Raw genomic sequence first — 23,434 nt, forward strand, 5'->3', positions numbered from 1 at the left:
ATTATTTTGTGATTCTCTACTTTTGGAGATCGTGGATAAGTTTGAGGATAGCCTCAATTTATATTCTTTCTAGGTAATCTTTTTTTAAGATTTGATTGCTTGGATACTTTTAGGATTTAAAAAATAGAATTAGAGCATTTTGCCAAGATATCCAGGAATATAGGTCTTTCTTGCTATTGTTTTTATTGGACTTTACTGGAAACATGTTGAAATCTTCTGATTTGCATTGGAAGAACTCAGCACAGGACAATGTTCGTCTGTATATTTTTGTGACTTGGCTCTTCTCCTTTGTCACTCAACTCAGGACTTTTGTTATAGGCTGCTCTTTGTCAACGGATATCCCCTCTCTCCTTTTTCTTTACTCATAGAACTCTGTTTTAATTTTGGAATGGTCTCAGTTTAAAAGCTCTATTTCCCAGTCTTCCATGCAGGTAACAGTAGTTATATGACATAACTGAGTCCAGTGAGATATATTTGGAAGTCATTGGGTGGGGGCCTCTGGGGAAGCTCTTTAAGGGAAGCCGACTCATTTGGTATGCTGCATTTGCTCTTCCTTTTCCTCCATATTCAATCTGGAATGTGGTTATGGTGGCTGGAGTGCCAGCAGCCATCTTGCAAGCTGGGGAAGAGAGCCACACATTAAAGATGGTGTAACATTAAAGATGGAGAACAGTATGGAGGTTCCTTAAAAAACTAAACATAGAACTACCATATGACCCAGCAATCCCACTACTAGGCATATACCCTGAGAAAACCATAATTCAAAAAGAGACATGTACCAAAACGTTCATTGCAGCTCTATTCACAATAGCCCGGAGCTGGAAACAACCTAAGTGTCCATCATCGGATGAACGGATAAAGAAGATGTGGCACATATATACAATGGAATATTACTCAGCCATACAAAGAAACGGAACGGAGCTGTTTGTAATGAGGTGGATAGACCTAGAGTCTGTCCTACAGAGTGAAGTAAGTCAGAAAGAGAAAGACAAATACCGTATGCTAACACATATATATGGAATTTAAGAAAACAAATGTCATGAAGAACCTAGGGGTAAAACAGGAATAAAGACACAGATCTACTTGAGAACGGACTTGAGGATATGGGGAGGAGGAAGGGTAAGCTGTGACAAAGCGAGAGAGAGGCATGGACATACATACACTACCAAACGTAAGGTAGATAGCTAGTGGGAAGCAGCCGCAGAGCACAGGGAGATCAGCTGGGTGCTTTGTGACCTCCTGGAGAGGTGGGATAGGGAGAGTGGGAGGGAGGGAGACGCTAGAGGGAAGGGATATGGGAACAGATGTATATGTATAACTGACTCACTGTGTTGTAAAGCAGGAACTAATAAAAAATATAAAAATAAAATTAATTAAACATAACTAACTAAATAAGAAGTTAATTATGGAAATTAAGGTGCCTAGAGGACAGGGCTGGGACCAAGATGTAATTCTCCATAAAGGAATAATCACTAACTGTTTTAGATGGGCAAGAGCGAATTGTGTTCTTGAAATTAATGGGTAAACTTGGCACACAAAGGCCTCTGTTCCACCATCATCCTATGAAGGGAGCCCGAGAGCAATCATCCCAGGAAGGAAAGATAAACAGAGTGGAATCCCTGGTACGGAGTGCCCTTACCCGGCGGGGTGGGGCCTAGTGGGTGTGGCTTAGCGTGGCGTCGTCCTCTCGAGAGACCGTTAGAGCAAACGTCATAGTACCCAGCATCACTCTGGGCTGAGCTCGTGCCCGCGGCAAGGGCGCCTGGAGAGGAAGCTTGGCCACTGCCCCACTGAGGTATAGGCCATGGGAGCACGAAGCAGTCGGATGCCATGGCGCTGGTGGGGGCGTGCCCCAGAGGAGCCAGGTGCCAGTGCGGGGATGGAGGAGGCCGAGGAGGCAGTAGCGGCAGAGAGAGAGGAAGGGAAGGAGAGTGAAAAGGCCAGACCCGCCGCCCGTCAGAGGAGCCGCAAGCGGAAGACAGGCCCAGGGGGGCCGCTCACAAAAGAGCCCCGCCGGAAACGTGCTAAAGATCATTCAGGGTCCACTTATGAGGCACTCTTCCTGAGAGGAGAAGGGAGCGACGTGCGGATCTGCGCACTGGGGGAGGAGTGGAACTTGCATAGGGTCTACTTGTGCCAGTCAGGGTTCTTTGCTAGCATGTTCAGTGGCGCTTGGCGGGAGACAAACATGGATACTATAGAGTTGCAGATGCCTGACGAGAACATTGATGGCGAGGCACTGCACGAGGCTTTCGCTTCCCTGTACCGAGGCTCCATTCTCATCCCACCCGGTCGAGTCGTCGCCATCCTGGCCACAGCCAGCATGCTGCAGCTGGACCAGGTGATTCAGCGGTGCGGGGAGGTCATGAAGGAGACTGTCAGTGCCCAGACCGTGTGCAGCTACTACTACTCTGCTGAAAGCTACGGACTCCAGACCATCAGGACCGTGTGTCTTCAGTGGCTGCTGGACAACATGACGACCCTGTGTAGTGAGGGGCTATTGCGAGAAGTCCGCCTGGATCTGATGAAAGAGGTCGTTGCCTCTTCACGGCTCTTTGTGATGGGGGTGGAGATGAACGTGTACATCGTGCTGAAAATGTGGGTGTTCTTGCAGCTGCAGCCGACATGGAGGGGCCCGCGCAGTGCCCTATTGCCTGACACCAACTCATGGTTTGCCAGGTCCAGGAGGGATTCGGAGGGCACCCCTTTCCTGGAGACCGAGCAGGGCAGAGCCTTCGTGCCAGTGTTCCAGCAGCTGCGGCTTGCCTACATAATGTGCGACCCGATGTCAGCACACGTCATCCACCAGGACGCGCTGATCCCTCCCTCTTGGTTGTGTCCCTTGTACAGTGAGCATTGCCTTGGCCCCCTCCGGGCTGAGCAGACCAGAATTGTCCGGCCCATGGGCGTCTACGTGTCCGACCCCCAGGGGAGAAGCATGCGGTGCGGGAGCCAGCTCCACAGGGACGAGCTGTGCAGCTGGCGGTGGGAAGGCTTCAAATTCTTCTGGGACCTGGTGCTGCGCTACGCCAGGCAGCGCATCATTTGCCGGTGCAGCGCACGGAAAAAGTACCGCAGCTTCGGGGTCAGTCTCCTCGGGAGGAGAAAGGTCGCGTTCCGCCTGCGCCTGTTCTCCTTGGACAGGGATGGGAGAGCCGTTTTCAGGAAGGACACAGAATACCAGATGCTTTCCCTGAGACAGAATCAAGAGCTAGAGGTAATGAACCTGGAAAACCAAGACGTGGTTTTCCCCATATATGTGGCCTGTAACTTCCTGTACCTCCAGCGAGGGGAGAGTTTGCCAGGGCGTTTGCCCCTGTAAAGCAGCTCAGAGAACTGAGCAGCTCTTTCCTGGGGTCAGGGACGACCAGCTTGGTCCAGATGCCAGCTCCTTCTGTGGGACCAACCAGGCTTGCCCATCTCTGGTAACCAATTCTGTCAGAGGCTTTGTTGAACTGTAGCTCATAATACTTGAGACTGTTCACATGAGCGTATGAAGAGGACAAATTTTGAAGCCCCCCAAACTCCTCGAGAATTCATTTGCGCTGTTAACATGGCAACCTGTCCTGCTGGTTTAGGATCCATCGACACCACCCCCCGCCCTGCCCATCATTTCTGTGAAGACAAAGAGCTATTGACTTTAAAGAGAAACTCTGAGCCTACCTACTCTACTACTCTTCGTGAAACTCTCTTAATATATGTGTTTCCTTTCGTTTGATTAAGTGAATGTTAAAGTAAAATAAAAAATAACTGTACAATTGAGTGGTTTTTATTATATTCACAAAGTTGTACAAACACCACCACTAATTCCAGAATATTTCATCACCTCAGAAGGAAACCTCATACCCATTAAAGGTCACTCCTCAATCTTCCTTTCCCCCAGCTCATGGTAACTACTAATCTACTTTCTGTCTCTATCAATTTGCCTACTCTGGACATTTCATATAAATGGACCCATACAAATATGTGTCCCTTTTTGTCTGCCTTCTTTCTCTTAGCATAACTTTTCAAGGTTCATTCATGTTGTAGATATGTCTGTGCTTTGTTCCTTGTATGGCTAATAATATTCCACTGTAGAGATACACCACATTTTGTTTATCCAGTCATCAGTTGGTGGACATTTGTGTTGTTTTCACTTTTTAGTTATTGTGAATAATGCTGCTGTGAATATTCATGTACAAGTTTTTGTAAGCTACTATATGTAAACTAGATAACCAACAAGGACCTACTGTATAGCACAGGGAACTATATTCAATATAGTTGAATATAGTTGTAATAACCTATAATGGAAAAGAATCTGAAAAAGTTTTATATATATATAACTGTAAACGTTTTATATATATATATATATATATATATATATATATATATATATATAAAACTACATCACTCTACTGTACACCTGAAACATTATAAATCAACTATACTTCAAAAAAAAGTTTTTGTGTATATACCTAGGAATGGAATTGCTGTGTTATATGGTAACTTTATGTTTAGGCTTCTGAGGAATTGCCAGACTTTTTTCCCAAGTGGCTGCACCATTTTACATTCCCACCACTGGTGTATGAAGATTCCCGTTTCATCACATCCTCACTAATATGTGTTACTGTCTTTTAAAAAAATGTAGCCATTTTACTGGGTGTGTTTACTGCAATTTCATTGTGGTTGTGATTTGAATCATCCAAATGACTAGGAATGTTGAGGATCATTTCATGTACTTATTGGCCATTTTTATGTAGTCTTCAGAGAAATAACTCTTCAAATCACTTAACCATTTTTTAAGTGGGTTATTGTCTTTTTATCATCAAGTTGTAAGAGTTGTTTCTGTGTTCTGGTTAATGTCCAGAGTTCTCAAAAAGTTGATTTAGAATATTTGTGAGTGTTCTCATGGCTTTTATGAAGGAAAATATTTTCATAGGCCCTAGCTCCACCATTCCCAAAGGCCTTCCCTAATTAGATACTTTTTGAAAAATAAATAAATTTATTTATTGATTGATTTATTATTTCTGGCTGTGTTGGGTCTTTGTTGCTGCATGTGGTTTTTGTCTAGTTGTGGCGAGCAGGGGCTACTCTTGGTTGTGGTGCGCGGGCTTCTCATTGCAGTGGCTTCTCTTGTGGCAGAGCATGGGCTCTAGGCGTGCAGGCTTCAGTAGTTGTGGCTTGCTGGCTCCAGAGTGCAGGCTCAGTAGTTGTGGCTCATGGACTTAGTTGCTCTGTGGCATGTGGGATCTTCCCAGACCAGGGCTTGAACCCGTGTCCCCTGCATTGGCAGGCAGATTCTTAACCACTGTGTCACTAGGGAAGTCCCACTAATTATATACTTTTAATAACCAAGCACTGGAAGATAATTTGCAAGCTATATAACTGCCCAAGGATTCATAACTAGAATACTAACAAACGGATAAAACTGTATGGTAAATTTTTAAAAACCCAATAGAAAACAGATAAAAGTCATGAACAGACATTTCACAAAATAAGATATAATAATGGAAAATTAAAACATGAAAAAAATGTTCAATATCATTAGCCACTAAGGAAAAAGCAATTAAAACCATAATAATATGCACATATCAGAATGGCTAAAATAAAATAGAATATTGACAACGGCAAATGCTGGTGAAGATGCAGAGAGTTTGGATCACTATATGTTTATGGTGGAACCTATAATAATACAGCCATGTGGAAAGGAGTGTGTCAGTTTCTTTTAAAACTAATTATCATATGACCCAGCAATTACACTCGTGCATTTATCCCAGAGAAACAAAAACCAATGTCCACACAAAATCCTGTATGTGAATGTTCATAGCAACTTTATTTGTAATAGCTGAAAACTGCAAGCAACACAAATGTAGTTCAGCAGGTTGATAACTAAACCAACTGTGGCACATCCACACCCAGAAATACTATGCAACAATAAAAAGGAATGCATGTAACAACGTGGATGAATCTCAAGGGAATTTGGCTCAGTGGGAAAAACCAATCTCAGAGTGTTACATTATGTATGATGTCATTTATGTAACATTTTTGAAATAACAAAATTATAGAAGTGGGGAACAGATTAGTGGTTGCCAGCTTTTATGGATGGGGAGGATGACAGGGAAATGGATGTGACTACAAAAGAACAATACATGGGATCTTAGTGGTGATGAGACAGCTCCATATTGTGATCATGGTGGTAGTTACACGAATCCATACATGTGATAAAATTACACGGACCTTCACACACACGAGTGCATTGTAAAACTGATGACATCTGAATAAGCTCTGTAGATTGTACCAATGTCAATTTCCTTGTTTTGCTAGTGTAGGATAGTTCCCATTGGGGAAGTAGGTAAAGAGCACACAAAGTTCTCTGTACTCTCTGCATCTTCCATGAATCTATAATTATTTCAAGACAAAAATATAAAGAAATCAACCAGAGAAGACTTGTGCTTAGTCCTACAGTTGTAATGTTGCCCTCTACATTCTGATAGCTTCCCTAAAGTGGAGAGAAGAGGTGAGAAGGAGTCAGAGCTAGTAATCAGGAAATTGAAAGGAACCACAATAGATCCATTTGAGTGAATAGCATGGCAGAAAGAAAGGTTCAGAAACTCCACCTTCTGTTATCAGAGAGTAAAGTACAAGGATAATGGAATAATGGGGGAGAGTTGGGAGAGTCTAAGTTTGCTTATTTATGTGTCTTTGTTGTTAACATTTTACCCTGTAAATGTTTTAATAGTGGATTTCAAAATGACAGTCTCTCGACCTGAATATCAATGTACATAAACCATTCGTTGCATTTCACATTATTTCCATAGAAATGATTCCCCAAAGCAGAACTGATGAATCTAGAGGTACACTGAGGTTTCCTGAAACGCACTGAAGAGTTGCTTTTCAGAAAAGTTGTAACAACATATGCCATATACCGACGGTCTGTGAGGTGCCAATCTCCAAATATTCAGTACCAAGTACTATGATTTATCCGTTTTATTTTTGCTCTTTTGTCAAGGAAAGAGGGGTGCTGGAGGCTGTCTCTCTGCAGGTAGTTGTGACCAGGTGACTCCTCTGAGGGTGACTTCTGGGAAAGATGTTTTTTTCTGGATGAAAAATAACAGGCTCGGTTGGCACAAGTCTTTTCCCTTTGCCCTTCCACTTCTTCCAGCCGAGGACAGGAAGCTGCAGGCTAGGAATAGCAGGCAAAAGGAAAGTGGCCTGGGGTCCTGGGTCCCTCTGCGTACCTCATGGGAAAAATACCGCAGATTATGAAGTGTCTGATGCTGGGGTTCTGACACTCAGGCAGGTGCCATCCTATCCACTTCCAGTGAAGGGACAAAGGGACAGTCAGGCTGTTTCTGTAAATCCTCTATACCTGTATTTTACCAACACCTCCTCCCCAGGCAAGGTCTTGGTGCTTCTTTTTCCAATTTGTATGAAGTCTTTATTATTATAGATATTAACTCTATCATATTTGATGTGGTTGTAATATGTCTTTTAATTTTATTTATGATGACTTGCTGATTAAGCTGGTGATCTTCAGATGTCTGCAACAAAAGCTACAGTTGGTCTTCACAATTAATAATAGGGACAAATTCCTGTTTCCCAATAACCTGTCACTTAGTTGTTTTATCCTCCACTGTTTCCTTCTCAGAATCCGTTATCCACCGGAGACTGCAAATCTGTGACTTTCCAATGATCTAATTCTTTCCACGTTTATTAGCTGCCATTCTTCTGTGAAAAAAGAGCTTTCCCTTTTTTTCTTCTCTCTTCTTTTGGGAGGAGAGAAATCACTGTGTCCTAGTAGATTTTTATTTACTCAGTGTGATATAATCAATTACAGTTGTGATTCTATTTGATCCTCAAATTAACCCAATGTTGGCCATTGAGAGCTTTTATGTTATTTTAAACACAAGAATTCAATTTCTTGTGTAGATTCCATATATAAGTGATATCATATTTGTCTTTCGCTGTCTGACTTACTTCATCTAGGTCTATCCAGAATATATTTATTCTTAAACATGAACAGAATGAGTTTCCTAGTCATAGATTTGGAAGGAAAACATATGTTTAAGCAAGTTCTTCAGTGGCTATTTTCTGAGTCTTTTGATTTCTGGGGGGGTATATTTCTCTCACTTCTATAGATAGTTTTTGGACTGTGACTATTATTTTTGTGTAATAACTTTTGCCCCAAGACTCTTGAGAGATTATTTTGTGATTCTCTACTTTTGGAGATCGTGGATAAGTTTGAGGATAGCCTCAATTTATATTCTTTCTAGGTAATCTTTTTTTAAGATTTGATTGCTTGGATACTTTTAGGATTTAAAAAATAGAATTAGAGCATTTTGCCAAGATATCCAGGAATATAGGTCTTTCTTGCTATTGTTTTTATTGGACTTTACTGGAAACATGTTGAAATCTTCTGATTTGCATTGGAAGAACTCAGCACAGGACAATGTTCGTCTGTATATTTTTGTGACTTGGCTCTTCTCCTTTGTCATTCATCTCAGGACTTTTGTTATAGGCTGCTCTTTGTCAACGGATATCCCCTCTCTCCTTTTTCTTTACTCATAGAACTCTGTTTTAATTTTGGAATGGTCTCAGTTTAAAAGCTCTATTTCCCAGTCTTCCATGCAGGTAACAGTAGTTATATGACATAACTGAGTCCAGTGAGATATATTTGGAAGTCATTGGGTGGGGGCCTCTGGGGAAGCTCTTTAAGGGAAGCCGACTCATTTGGTATGCTGCATTTGCTCTTCCTTTTCCTCCATATTCAATCTGGAATGTGGTTATGGTGGCTGGAGTGCCAGCAGCCATCTTGCAAGCTGGGGAAGAGAGCCACACATTAAAGATGGTGTAACATTAAAGATGGAGAACAGTATGGAGGTTCCTTAAAAAACTAAACATAGAACTACCATATGACCCAGCAATCCCACTACTAGGCATATACCCTGAGAAAACCATAATTCAAAAAGAGACATGTACCAAAACGTTCATTGCAGCTCTATTCACAATAGCCCGGAGCTGGAAACAACCTAAGTGTCCATCATCGGATGAACGGATAAAGAAGATGTGGCACATATATACAATGGAATATTACTCAGCCATACAAAGAAACGGAACGGAGCTGTTTGTAATGAGGTGGATAGACCTAGAGTCTGTCCTACAGAGTGAAGTAAGTCAGAAAGAGAAAGACAAATACCGTATGCTAACACATATATATGGAATTTAAGAAAACAAATGTCATGAAGAACCTAGGGGTAAAACAGGAATAAAGACACAGATCTACTTGAGAACGGACTTGAGGATATGGGGAGGAGGAAGGGTAAGCTGTGACAAAGCGAGAGAGAGGCATGGACATACATACACTACCAAACGTAAGGTAGATAGCTAGTGGGAAGCAGCCGCAGAGCACAGGGAGATCAGCTGGGTGCTTTGTGACCTCCTGGAGAGGTGGGATAGGGAGAGTGGGAGGGAGGGAGACGCTAGAGGGAAGGGATATGGGAACAGATGTATATGTATAACTGACTCACTGTGTTGTAAAGCAGGAACTAATAAAAAATATAAAAATAAAATTAATTAAACATAACTAACTAAATAAGAAGTTAATTATGGAAATTAAGGTGCCTAGAGGACAGGGCTGGGACCAAGATGTAATTCTCCATAAAGGAATAATCACTAACTGTTTTAGATGGGCAAGAGCGAATTGTGTTCTTGAAATTAATGGGTAAACTTGGCACACAAAGGCCTCTGTTCCACCATCATCCTATGAAGGGAGCCCGAGAGCAATCATCCCAGGAAGGAAAGATAAACAGAGTGGAATCCCTGGTACGGAGTGCCCTTACCCGGCGGGGTGGGGCCTAGTGGGTGTGGCTTAGCGTGGCGTCGTCCTCTCGAGAGACCGTTAGAGCAAACGTCATAGTACCCAGCATCACTCTGGGCTGAGCTCGTGCCCGCGGCAAGGGCGCCTGGAGAGGAAGCTTGGCCACTGCCCCACTGAGGTATAGGCCATGGGAGCACGAAGCAGTCGGATGCCATGGCGCTGGTGGGGGCGTGCCCCAGAGGAGCCAGGTGCCAGTGCGGGGATGGAGGAGGCCGAGGAGGCAGTAGCGGCAGAGAGAGAGGAAGGGAAGGAGAGTGAGAAGGCCAGACCCGCCGCCCGTCAGAGGAGCCGCAAGCGGAAGACAGGCCCAGGGGGGCCGCTCACAAAAGAGCCCCGCCGGAAACGTGCTAAAGATCATTCAGGGTCCACTTATGAGGCACTCTTCCTGAGAGGAGAAGGGAGCGACGTGCGGATCTGCGCACTGGGGGAGGAGTGGAACTTGCATAGGGTCTACTTGTGCCAGTCAGGGTTCTTTGCTAGCATGTTCAGTGGCGCTTGGCGGGAGACAAACATGGATACTATAGAGTTGCAGATGCCTGACGAGAACATTGATGGCGAGGCACTGCACGAGGCTTTCGCTTCCCTGTACCGAGGCTCCATTCTCATCCCACCCGGTCGAGTCGTCGCCATCCTGGCCACAGCCAGCATGCTGCAGCTGGACCAGGTGATTCAGCGGTGCGGGGAGGTCATGAAGGAGACTGTCAGTGCCCAGACCGTGTGCAGCTACTACTACTCTGCTGAAAGCTACGGACTCCAGACCATCAGGACCGTGTGTCTTCAGTGGCTGCTGGACAACATGACGACCCTGTGTAGTGAGGGGCTATTGCGAGAAGTCCGCCTGGATCTGATGAAAGAGGTCGTTGCCTCTTCACGGCTCTTTGTGATGGGGGTGGAGATGAACGTGTACATCGTGCTGAAAATGTGGGTGTTCTTGCAGCTGCAGCCGACATGGAGGGGCCCGCGCAGTGCCCTATTGCCTGACACCAACTCATGGTTTGCCAGGTCCAGGAGGGATTCGGAGGGCACCCCTTTCCTGGAGACCGAGCAGGGCAGAGCCTTCGTGCCAGTGTTCCAGCAGCTGCGGCTTGCCTACATAATGTGCGACCCGATGTCAGCACACGTCATCCACCAGGACGCGCTGATCCCTCCCTCTTGGTTGTGTCCCTTGTACAGTGAGCATTGCCTTGGCCCCCTCCGGGCTGAGCAGACCAGAATTGTCCGGCCCATGGGCGTCTACGTGTCCGACCCCCAGGGGAGAAGCATGCGGTGCGGGAGCCAGCTCCACAGGGACGAGCTGTGCAGCTGGCGGTGGGAAGGCTTCAAATTCTTCTGGGACCTGGTGCTGCGCTACGCCAGGCAGCGCATCATTTGCCGGTGCAGCGCACGGAAAAAGTACCGCAGCTTCGGGGTCAGTCTCCTCGGGAGGAGAAAGGTCGCGTTCCGCCTGCGCCTGTTCTCCTTGGACAGGGATGGGAGAGCCGTTTTCAGGAAGGACACAGAATACCAGATGCTTTCCCTGAGACAGAATCAAGAGCTAGAGGTAATGAACCTGGAAAACCAAGACGTGGTTTTCCCCATATATGTGGCCTGTAACTTCCTGTACCTCCAGCGAGGGGAGAGTTTGCCAGGGCGTTTGCCCCTGTAAAGCAGCTCAGAGAACTGAGCAGCTCTTTCCTGGGGTCAGGGACGACCAGCTTGGTCCAGATGCCAGCTCCTTCTGTGGGACCAACCAGGCTTGCCCATCTCTGGTAACCAATTCTGTCAGAGGCTTTGTTGAACTGTAGCTCATAATACTTGAGACTGTTCACATGAGCGTATGAAGAGGACAAATTTTGAAGCCCCCCAAACTCCTCGAGAATTCATTTGCGCTGTTAACATGGCAACCTGTCCTGCTGGTTTAGGATCCATCGACACCACCCCCCGCCCTGCCCATCATTTCTGTGAAGACAAAGAGCTATTGACTTTAAAGAGAAACTCTGAGCCTACCTACTCTACTACTCTTCGTGAAACTCTCTTAATATATGTGTTTCCTTTCGTTTGATTAAGTGAATGTTAAAGTAAAATAAAAAATAACTGTACAATTGAGTGGTTTTTATTATATTCACAAAGTTGTACAAACACCACCACTAATTCCAGAATATTTCATCACCTCAGAAGGAAACCTCATACCCATTAAAGGTCACTCCTCAATCTTCCTTTCCCCCAGCTCATGGTAACTACTAATCTACTTTCTGTCTCTATCAATTTGCCTACTCTGGACATTTCATATAAATGGACCCATACAAATATGTGTCCCTTTTTGTCTGCCTTCTTTCTCTTAGCATAACTTTTCAAGGTTCATTCATGTTGTAGATATGTCTGTGCTTTGTTCCTTGTATGGCTAATAATATTCCACTGTAGAGATACACCACATTTTGTTTATCCAGTCATCAGTTGGTGGACATTTGTGTTGTTTTCACTTTTTAGTTATTGTGAATAATGCTGCTGTGAATATTCATGTACAAGTTTTTGTAAGCTACTATATGTAAACTAGATAACCAACAAGGACCTACTGTATAGCACAGGGAACTATATTCAATATAGTTGAATATAGTTGTAATAACCTATAATGGAAAAGAATCTGAAAAAGTTTTATATATATATAACTGTAAACGTTTTATATATATATATATATATATATATATATATATATATATATAAAACTAAATCACTCTACTGTACACCTGAAACATTATAAATCAACTATACTTCAAAAAAAAGTTTTTGTGTATATACCTAGGAATGGAATTGCTGTGTTATATGGTAACTTTATGTTTAGGCTTCTGAGGAATTGCCAGACTTTTTTCCCAAGTGGCTGCACCATTTTACATTCCCACCACTGGTGTATGAAGATTCCCGTTTCATCACATCCTCACTAATATGTGTTACTGTCTTTTAAAAAAATGTAGCCATTTTACTGGGTGTGTTTACTGCAATTTCATTGTGGTTGTGATTTGAATCATCCAAATGACTAGGAATGTTGAGGATCATTTCATGTACTTATTGGCCATTTTTATGTAGTCTTCAGAGAAATAACTCTTCAAATCACTTAACCATTTTTTAAGTGGGTTATTGTCTTTTTATCATCAAGTTGTAAGAGTTGTTTCTGTGTTCTGGTTAATGTCCAGAGTTCTCAAAAAGTTGATTTAGAATATTTGTGAGTGTTCTCATGGCTTTTATGAAGGAAAATATTTTCATAGGCCCTAGCTCCACCATTCCCAAAGGCCTTCCCTAATTAGATACTTTTTGAAAAATAAATAAATTTATTTATTGATTGATTTATTATTTCTGGCTGTGTTGGGTCTTTGTTGCTGCATGTGGTTTTTGTCTAGTTGTGGCGAGCAGGGGCTACTCTTGGTTGTGGTGCGCGGGCTTCTCATTGCAGTGGCTTCTCTTGTGGCAGAGCATGGGCTCTAGGCGTGCAGGCTTCAGTAGTTGTGGCTTGCTGGCTCCAGAGTGCAGGCTCAGTAGTTGTGGCTCATGGACTTAGTTGCTCTGTGGCATGTGGGATCTTCCCAGACCAGGGCTTGAACCCGTGTCCCCTGCATTGGCAGGCAGATTCTTAACCACTGTGTCACTAGGGAAGTCCCACTAATTATATACTTTTAATAACCAAGCACTGGAAGATAATTTGCAAGCTATATAACTGCCCAAGGATTCATAACTAGAATACTAACAAACGGATAAAACTGTATGGTAAATTTTTAAAAACCCAATAGAAAACAGATAAAAGTCATGAACAGACATTTCACAAAATAAGATATAATAATGGAAAATTAAAACATGAAAAAAATGTTCAATATCATTAGCCACTAAGGAAAAAGCAATTAAAACCATAATAATATGCACATATCAGAATGGCTAAAATAAAATAGAATATTGACAACGGCAAATGCTGGTGAAGATGCAGAGAGTTTGGATCACTATATGTTTATGGTGGAACCTATAATAATACAGCCATGTGGAAAGGAGTGTGTCAGTTTCTTTTAAAACTAATTATCATATGACCCAGCAATTACACTCGTGCATTTATCCCAGAGAAACAAAAACCAATGTCCACACAAAATCCTGTATGTGAATGTTCATAGCAACTTTATTTGTAATAGCTGAAAACTGCAAGCAACACAAATGTAGTTCAGCAGGTTGATAACTAAACCACCTGTGGCACATCCACACCCAGAAATACTATGCAACAATAAAAAGGAATGCATGTAACAACGTGGATGAATCTCAAGGGAATTTGGCTCAGTGGGAAAAACCAATCTCAGAGTGTTACATTATGTATGATGTCATTTATGTAACATTTTTGAAATAACAAAATTATAGAAGTGGGGAACAGATTAGTGGTTGCCAGCTTTTATGGATGGGGAGGATGACAGGGAAATGGATGTGACTACAAAAGAACAATACATGGGATCTTAGTGGTGATGAGACAGCTCCATATTGTGATCATGGTGGTAGTTACACGAATCCATACATGTGATAAAATTACACGGACCTTCACACACACGAGTGCATTGTAAAACTGATGACATCTGAATAAGCTCTGTAGATTGTACCAATGTCAATTTCCTTGTTTTGCTAGTGTAGGATAGTTCCCATTGGGGAAGTAGGTAAAGAGCACACAAAGTTCTCTGTACTCTCTGCATCTTCCATGAATCTATAATTATTTCAAGACAAAAATATAAAGAAATCAACCAGAGAAGACTTGTGCTTAGTCCTACAGTTGTAATGTTGCCCTCTACATTCTGATAGCTTCCCTAAAGTGGAGAGAAGAGGTGAGAAGGAGTCAGAGCTAGTAATCAGGAAATTGAAAGGAACCACAATAGATCCATTTGAGTGAATAGCATGGCAGAAAGAAAGGTTCAGAAACTCCACCTTCTGTTATCAGAGAGTAAAGTACAAGGATAATGGAATAATGGGGGAGAGTTGGGAGAGTCTAAGTTTGCTTATTTATGTGTCTTTGTTGTTAACATTTTACCCTGTAAATGTTTTAATAGTGGATTTCAAAATGACAGTCTCTCGACCTGAATATCAATGTACATAAACCATTCGTTGCATTTCACATTATTTCCATAGAAATGATTCCCCAAAGCAGAACTGATGAATCTAGAGGTACACTGAGGTTTCCTGAAACGCACTGAAGAGTTGCTTTTCAGAAAAGTTGTAACAACATATGCCATATACCGACGGTCTGTGAGGTGCCAATCTCCAAATATTCAGTACCAAGTACTATGATTTATCCGTTTTATTTTTGCTCTTTTGTCAAGGAAAGAGGGGTGCTGGAGGCTGTCTCTCTGCAGGTAGTTGTGACCAGGTGACTCCTCTGAGGGTGACTTCTGGGAAAGATGTTTTTTTCTGGATGAAAAATAACAGGCTCGGTTGGCACAAGTCTTTTCCCTTTGCCCTTCCACTTCTTCCAGCCGAGGACAGGAAGCTGCAGGCTAGGAATAGCAGGCAAAAGGAAAGTGGCCTGGGGTCCTGGGTCCCTCTGCGTACCTCATGGGAAAAATACCGCAGATTATGAAGTGTCTGATGCTGGGGTTCTGACACTCAGGCAGGTGCCATCCTATCCACTTCCAGTGAAGGGACAAAGGGACAGTCAGGCTGTTTCTGTAAATCCTCTATACCTGTATTTTACCAACACCTCCTCCCCAGGCAAGGTCTTGGTGCTTCTTTTTCCAATTTGTATGAAGTCTTTATTATTATAGATATTAACTCTATCATATTTGATGTGGTTGTAATATGTCTTTTAATTTTATTTATGATGACTTGCTGATTAAGCTGGTGATCTTCAGATGTCTGCAACAAAAGCTACAGTTGGTCTTCACAATTAATAATAGGGACAAATTCCTGTTTCCCAATAACCTGTCACTTAGTTGTTTTATCCTCCACTGTTTCCTTCTCAGAATCCGTTATCCACCGGAGACTGCAAATCTGTGACTTTCCAATGATCTAATTCTTTCCACGTTTATTAGCTGCCATTCTTCTGTGAAAAAAGAGCTTTCCCTTTTTTTCTTCTCTCTTCTTTTGGGAGGAGAGAAATCACTGTGTCCTAGTAGATTTTTATTTACTCAGTGTGATATAATCAATTACAGTTGTGATTCTATTTGATCCTCAAATTAACCCAATGTTGGCCATTGAGAGCTTTTATGTTATTTTAAACACAAGAATTCAATTTCTTGTGTAGATTCCATATATAAGTGATATCATATTTGTCTTTCGCTGTCTGACTTACTTCATCTAGGTCTATCCAGAATATATTTATTCTTAAACATGAACAGAATGAGTTTCCTAGTCATAGATTTGGAAGGAAAACATATGTTTAAGCAAGTTCTTCAGTGGCTATTTTCTGAGTTTTTTGATTTCTGGGGGGTATATTTCTCTCACTTCTATAGATAGTTTTTGGACTGTGACTATTATTTTTGTGTAATAACTTTTGCCCCAAGACTCTTGAGAGATTATTTTGTGATTCTCTACTTTTGGAGATCGTGGATAAGTTTGAGGATAGCCTCAATTTATATTCTTTCTAGGTAATCTTTTTTTAAGATTTGATTGCTTGGATACTTTTAGGATTTAAAAAATAGAATTAGAGCATTTTGCCAAGATATCCAGGAATATAGGTCTTTCTTGCTATTGTTTTTATTGGACTTTACTGGAAACATGTTGAAATCTTCTGATTTGCATTGGAAGAACTCAGCACAGGACAATGTTCGTCTGTATATTTTTGTGACTTGGCTCTTCTCCTTTGTCACTCAACTCAGGACTTTTGTTATAGGCTGCTCTTTGTCAACGGATATCCCCTCTCTCCTTTTTCTTTACTCATAGAACTCTGTTTTAATTTTGGAATGGTCTCAGTTTAAAAGCTCTATTTCCCAGTCTTCCATGCAGGTAACAGTAGTTATATGACATAACTGAGTCCAGTGAGATATATTTGGAAGTCATTGGGTGGGGGCCTCTGGGGAAGCTCTTTAAGGGAAGCCGACTCATTTGGTATGCTGCATTTGCTCTTCCTTTTCCTCCATATTCAATCTGGAATGTGGTTATGGTGGCTGGAGTGCCAGCAGCCATCTTGCAAGCTGGGGAAGAGAGCCACACATTAAAGATGGTGTAACATTAAAGATGGAGAACAGTATGGAGGTTCCTTAAAAAACTAAACATAGAACTACCATATGACCCAGCAATCCCACTACTAGGCATATACCCTGAGAAAACCATAATTCAAAGTGAGACATGTACCAAAACGTTCATTGCAGCTCTATTCACAATAGCCCGGAGCTGGAAACAACCTAAGTGTCCATCATCGGATGAACGGATAAAGAAGATGTGGCACATATATACAATGGAATATTACTCAGCCATACAAAGAAACGGAACGGAGCTGTTTGTAATGAGGTGGATAGACCTAGAGTCTGTCCTACAGAGTGAAGTAAGTCAGAAAGAGAAAGACAAATACCGTATGCTAACACATATATATGGAATTTAAGAAAACAAATGTCATGAAGAACCTAGGGGTAAAACAGGAATAAAGACACAGATCTACTTGAGAACGGACTTGAGGATATGGGGAGGAGGAAGGGTAAGCTGTGACAAAGCGAGAGAGAGGCATGGACATACATACACTACCAAACGTAAGGTAGATAGCTAGTGGGAAGCAGCCGCAGAGCACAGGGAGATCAGCTGGGTGCTTTGTGACCTCCTGGAGAGGTGGGATAGGGAGAGTGGGAGGGAGGGAGACGCTAGAGGGAAGGGATATGGGAACAGATGTATATGTATAACTGACTCACTGTGTTGTAAAGCAGGAACTAATAAAAAATATAAAAATAAAATTAATTAAACATAACTAACTAAATAAGAAGTTAATTATGGAAATTAAGGTGCCTAGAGGACAGGGCTGGGACCAAGATGTAATTCTCCATAAAGGAATAATCACTAACTGTTTTAGATGGGCAAGAGCGAATTGTGTTCTTGAAATTAATGGGTAAACTTGGCACACAAAGGCCTCTGTTCCACCATCATCCTATGAAGGGAGCCCGAGAGCAATCATCCCAGGAAGGAAAGATAAACAGAGTGGAATCCCTGGTACGGAGTGCCCTTACCCGGCGGGGTGGGGCCTAGTGGGTGTGGCTTAGCGTGGCGTCGTCCTCTCGAGAGACCGTTAGAGCAAACGTCATAGTACCCAGCATCACTCTGGGCTGAGCTCGTGCCCGCGGCAAGGGCGCCTGGAGAGGAAGCTTGGCCACTGCCCCACTGAGGTATAGGCCATGGGAGCACGAAGCAGTCGGATGCCATGGCGCTGGTGGGGGCGTGCCCCAGAGGAGCCAGGTGCCAGTGCGGGGATGGAGGAGGCCGAGGAGGCAGTAGCGGCAGAGAGAGAGGAAGGGAAGGAGAGTGAAAAGGCCAGACCCGCCGCCCGTCAGAGGAGCCGCAAGCGGAAGACAGGCCCAGGGGGGCCGCTCACAAAAGAGCCCCGCCGGAAACGTGCTAAAGATCATTCAGGGTCCACTTATGAGGCACTCTTCCTGAGAGGAGAAGGGAGCGACGTGCGGATCTGCGCACTGGGGGAGGAGTGGAACTTGCATAGGGTCTACTTGTGCCAGTCAGGGTTCTTTGCTAGCATGTTCAGTGGCGCTTGGCGGGAGACAAACATGGATACTATAGAGTTGCAGATGCCTGACGAGAACATTGATGGCGAGGCACTGCACGAGGCTTTCGCTTCCCTGTACCGAGGCTCCATTCTCATCCCACCCGGTCGAGTCGTCGCCATCCTGGCCACAGCCAGCATGCTGCAGCTGGACCAGGTGATTCAGCGGTGCGGGGAGGTCATGAAGGAGACTGTCAGTGCCCAGACCGTGTGCAGCTACTACTACTCTGCTGAAAGCTACGGACTCCAGACCATCAGGACCGTGTGTCTTCAGTGGCTGCTGGACAACATGACGACCCTGTGTAGTGAGGGGCTATTGCGAGAAGTCCGCCTGGATCTGATGAAAGAGGTCGTTGCCTCTTCACGGCTCTTTGTGATGGGGGTGGAGATGAACGTGTACATCGTGCTGAAAATGTGGGTGTTCTTGCAGCTGCAGCCGACATGGAGGGGCCCGCGCAGTGCCCTATTGCCTGACACCAACTCATGGTTTGCCAGGTCCAGGAGGGATTCGGAGGGCACCCCTTTCCTGGAGACCGAGCAGGGCAGAGCCTTCGTGCCAGTGTTCCAGCAGCTGCGGCTTGCCTACATAATGTGCGACCCGATGTCAGCACACGTCATCCACCAGGACGCGCTGATCCCTCCCTCTTGGTTGTGTCCCTTGTACAGTGAGCATTGCCTTGGCCCCCTCCGGGCTGAGCAGACCAGAATTGTCCGGCCCATGGGCGTCTACGTGTCCGACCCCCAGGGGAGAAGCATGCGGTGCGGGAGCCAGCTCCACAGGGACGAGCTGTGCAGCTGGCGGTGGGAAGGCTTCAAATTCTTCTGGGACCTGGTGCTGCGCTACGCCAGGCAGCGCATCATTTGCCGGTGCAGCGCACGGAAAAAGTACCGCAGCTTCGGGGTCAGTCTCCTCGGGAGGAGAAAGGTCGCGTTCCGCCTGCGCCTGTTCTCCTTGGACAGGGATGGGAGAGCCGTTTTCAGGAAGGACACAGAATACCAGATGCTTTCCCTGAGACAGAATCAAGAGCTAGAGGTAATGAACCTGGAAAACCAAGACGTGGTTTTCCCCATATATGTGGCCTGTAACTTCCTGTACCTCCAGCGAGGGGAGAGTTTGCCAGGGCGTTTGCCCCTGTAAAGCAGCTCAGAGAACTGAGCAGCTCTTTCCTGGGGTCAGGGACGACCAGCTTGGTCCAGATGCCAGCTCCTTCTGTGGGACCAACCAGGCTTGCCCATCTCTGGTAACCAATTCTGTCAGAGGCTTTGTTGAACTGTAGCTCATAATACTTGAGACTGTTCACATGAGCGTATGAAGAGGACAAATTTTGAAGCCCCCCAAACTCCTCGAGAATTCATTTGCGCTGTTAACATGGCAACCTGTCCTGCTGGTTTAGGATCCATCGACACCACCCCCCGCCCTGCCCATCATTTCTGTGAAGACAAAGAGCTATTGACTTTAAAGAGAAACTCTGAGCCTACCTACTCTACTACTCTTCGTGAAACTCTCTTAATATATGTGTTTCCTTTCGTTTGATTAAGTGAATGTTAAAGTAAAATAAAAAATAACTGTACAATTGAGTGGTTTTTATTATATTCACAAAGTTGTACAAACACCACCACTAATTCCAGAATATTTCATCACCTCAGAAGGAAACCTCATACCCATTAAAGGTCACTCCTCAATCTTCCTTTCCCCCAGCTCATGGTAACTACTAATCTACTTTCTGTCTCTATCAATTTGCCTACTCTGGACATTTCATATAAATGGACCCATACAAATATGTGTCCCTTTTTGTCTGCCTTCTTTCTCTTAGCATAACTTTTCAAGGTTCATTCATGTTGTAGATATGTCTGTGCTTTGTTCCTTGTATGGCTAATAATATTCCACTGTAGAGATACACCACATTTTGTTTATCCAGTCATCAGTTGGTGGACATTTGTGTTGTTTTCACTTTTTAGTTATTGTGAATAATGCTGCTGTGAATATTCATGTACAAGTTTTTGTAAGCTACTATATGTAAACTAGATAACCAACAAGGACCTACTGTATAGCACAGGGAACTATATTCAATATAGTTGAATATAGTTGTAATAACCTATAATGGAAAAGAATCTGAAAAAGTTTTATATATATATAACTGTAAACGTTTTATATATATATATATATATATATATATATATATATATATATATATATATAAAACTAAATCACTCTACTGTACACCTGAAACATTATAAATCAACTATACTTCAAAAAAAAGTTTTTGTGTATATACCTAGGAATGGAATTGCTGTGTTATATGGTAACTTTATGTTTAGGCTTCTGAGGAATTGCCAGACTTTTTTCCCAAGTGGCTGCACCATTTTACATTCCCACCACTGGTGTATGAAGATTCCCGTTTCATCACATCCTCACTAATATGTGTTACTGTCTTTTAAAAAAATGTAGCCATTTTACTGGGTGTGTTTACTGCAATTTCATTGTGGTTGTGATTTGAATCATCCAAATGACTAGGAATGTTGAGGATCATTTCATGTACTTATTGGCCATTTTTATGTAGTCTTCAGAGAAATAACTCTTCAAATCACTTAACCATTTTTTAAGTGGGTTATTGTCTTTTTATCATCAAGTTGTAAGAGTTGTTTCTGTGTTCTGGTTAATGTCCAGAGTTCTCAAAAAGTTGATTTAGAATATTTGTGAGTGTTCTCATGGCTTTTATGAAGGAAAATATTTTCATAGGCCCTAGCTCCACCATTCCCAAAGGCCTTCCCTAATTAGATACTTTTTGAAAAATAAATAAATTTATTTATTGATTGATTTATTATTTCTGGCTGTGTTGGGTCTTTGTTGCTGCATGTGGTTTTTGTCTAGTTGTGGCGAGCAGGGGCTACTCTTGGTTGTGGTGCGCGGGCTTCTCATTGCAGTGGCTTCTCTTGTGGCAGAGCATGGGCTCTAGGCGTGCAGGCTTCAGTAGTTGTGGCTTGCTGGCTCCAGAGTGCAGGCTCAGTAGTTGTGGCTCATGGACTTAGTTGCTCTGTGGCATGTGGGATCTTCCCAGACCAGGGCTTGAACCCGTGTCCCCTGCATTGGCAGGCAGATTCTTAACCACTGTGTCACTAGGGAAGTCCCACTAATTATATACTTTTAATAACCAAGCACTGGAAGATAATTTGCAAGCTATATAACTGCCCAAGGATTCATAACTAGAATACTAACAAACGGATAAAACTGTATGGTAAATTTTTAAAAACCCAATAGAAAACAGATAAAAGTCATGAACAGACATTTCACAAAATAAGATATAATAATGGAAAATTAAAACATGAAAAAAATGTTCAATATCATTAGCCACTAAGGAAAAAGCAATTAAAACCATAATAATATGCACATATCAGAATGGCTAAAATAAAATAGAATATTGACAACGGCAAATGCTGGTGAAGATGCAGAGAGTTTGGATCACTATATGTTTATGGTGGAACCTATAATAATACAGCCATGTGGAAAGGAGTGTGTCAGTTTCTTTTAAAACTAATTATCATATGACCCAGCAATTACACTCGTGCATTTATCCCAGAGAAACAAAAACCAATGTCCACACAAAATCCTGTATGTGAATGTTCATAGCAACTTTATTTGTAATAGCTGAAAACTGCAAGCAACACAAATGTAGTTCAGCAGGTTGATAACTAAACCAACTGTGGCACATCCATACCCAGAAATACTATGCAACAATAAAAAGGAATGCATGTAACAACGTGGATGAATCTCAAGGGAATTTGGCTCAGTGGGAAAAACCAATCTCAGAGTGTTACATTATGTATGATGTCATTTATGTAACATTTTTGAAATAACAAAATTATAGAAGTGGGGAACAGATTAGTGGTTGCCAGCTTTTATGGATGGGGAGGATGACAGGGAAATGGATGTGACTACAAAAGAACAATACATGGGATCTTAGTGGTGATGAGACAGCTCCATATTGTGATCATGGTGGTAGTTACACGAATCCATACATGTGATAAAATTACACGGACCTTCACACACACGAGTGCATTGTAAAACTGATGACATCTGAATAAGCTCTGTAGATTGTACCAATGTCAATTTCCTTGTTTTGCTAGTGTAGGATAGTTCCCATTGGGGAAGTAGGTAAAGAGCACACAAAGTTCTCTGTACTCTCTGCATCTTCCATGAATCTATAATTATTTCAAGACAAAAATATAAAGAAATCAACCAGAGAAGACTTGTGCTTAGTCCTACAGTTGTAATGTTGCCCTCTACATTCTGATAGCTTCCCTAAAGTGGAGAGAAGAGGTGAGAAGGAGTCAGAGCTAGTAATCAGGAAATTGAAAGGAACCACAATAGATCCATTTGAGTGAATAGCATGGCAGAAAGAAAGGTTCAGAAACTCCACCTTCTGTTATCAGAGAGTAAAGTACAAGGATAATGGAATAATGGGGGAGAGTTGGGAGAGTCTAAGTTTGCTTATTTATGTGTCTTTGTTGTTAACATTTTACCCTGTAAATGTTTTAATAGTGGATTTCAAAATGACAGTCTCTCGACCTGAATATCAATGTACATAAACCATTCGTTGCATTTCACATTATTTCCATAGAAATGATTCCCCAAAGCAGAACTGATGAATCTAGAGGTACACTGAGGTTTCCTGAAACGCACTGAAGAGTTGCTTTTCAGAAAAGTTGTAACAACATATGCCATATACCGACGGTCTGTGAGGTGCCAATCTCCAAATATTCAGTACCAAGTACTATGATTTATCCGTTTTATTTTTGCTCTTTTGTCAAGGAAAGAGGGGTGCTGGAGGCTGTCTCTCTGCAGGTAGTTGTGACCAGGTGACTCCTCTGAGGGTGACTTCTGGGAAAGATGTTTT

The 23,434-nt window shown here is 42.9% G+C and overlaps 4 protein-coding genes across 5 annotated transcripts in view; all 4 read left to right on the top strand.

Moving 5' to 3' along the window:
• The window catches only part of HECW1 (HECT, C2 and WW domain containing E3 ubiquitin protein ligase 1), a gene marked incomplete at both ends in the record, with an annotated part of 618,153 nt that overhangs the window by 111,939 nt on the left and 482,780 nt on the right, over positions 1-23,434 (top strand). The gene's annotated exons all lie outside the window — the stretch shown is intronic.
• Positions 1,354-3,732, top strand: LOC309810591 (germ cell-less protein-like 1). Its single transcript, XM_082632701.1, has one exon. The coding sequence runs from the start codon at positions 1,805-1,807 to the stop codon at positions 3,320-3,322; it is 1,518 nt and encodes a 505-aa protein (XP_082488827.1). The 5' UTR covers positions 1,354-1,804; the 3' UTR covers positions 3,323-3,732.
• On the top strand, positions 10,059-11,911 carry LOC309810742 (germ cell-less protein-like 1; the record flags this gene model as incomplete). The annotated part of the gene is made up of 1 exon (XM_082632969.1): positions 10,059-11,911. One exon carries the CDS (start codon positions 10,059-10,061, stop codon positions 11,499-11,501), a length of 1,443 nt encoding a protein of 480 aa, XP_082489095.1. The 3' UTR covers positions 11,502-11,911.
• LOC309810352 (germ cell-less protein-like 1) lies at positions 17,709-20,087 on the top strand. The gene has a single exon (XM_082632311.1). The coding sequence runs from the start codon at positions 18,160-18,162 to the stop codon at positions 19,675-19,677; it is 1,518 nt and encodes a 505-aa protein (XP_082488437.1). The 5' UTR covers positions 17,709-18,159; the 3' UTR covers positions 19,678-20,087.

Source organism: Mesoplodon mirus (genome assembly GCF_964341445.2).
Source record: "Mesoplodon mirus genome assembly, chromosome: 9".
Lineage (NCBI taxonomy): Eukaryota > Metazoa > Chordata > Mammalia > Artiodactyla > Ziphiidae > Mesoplodon > Mesoplodon mirus.

Coding starts and splice junctions, on each gene's coding strand:
- LOC309810591 (XM_082632701.1), top strand. CDS start 1,805: ATGGGAGCACGAAGCAGTCGGATGCCATGGCGCTGGTGGGGGCGTGCC.
- LOC309810352 (XM_082632311.1), top strand. CDS start 18,160: ATGGGAGCACGAAGCAGTCGGATGCCATGGCGCTGGTGGGGGCGTGCC.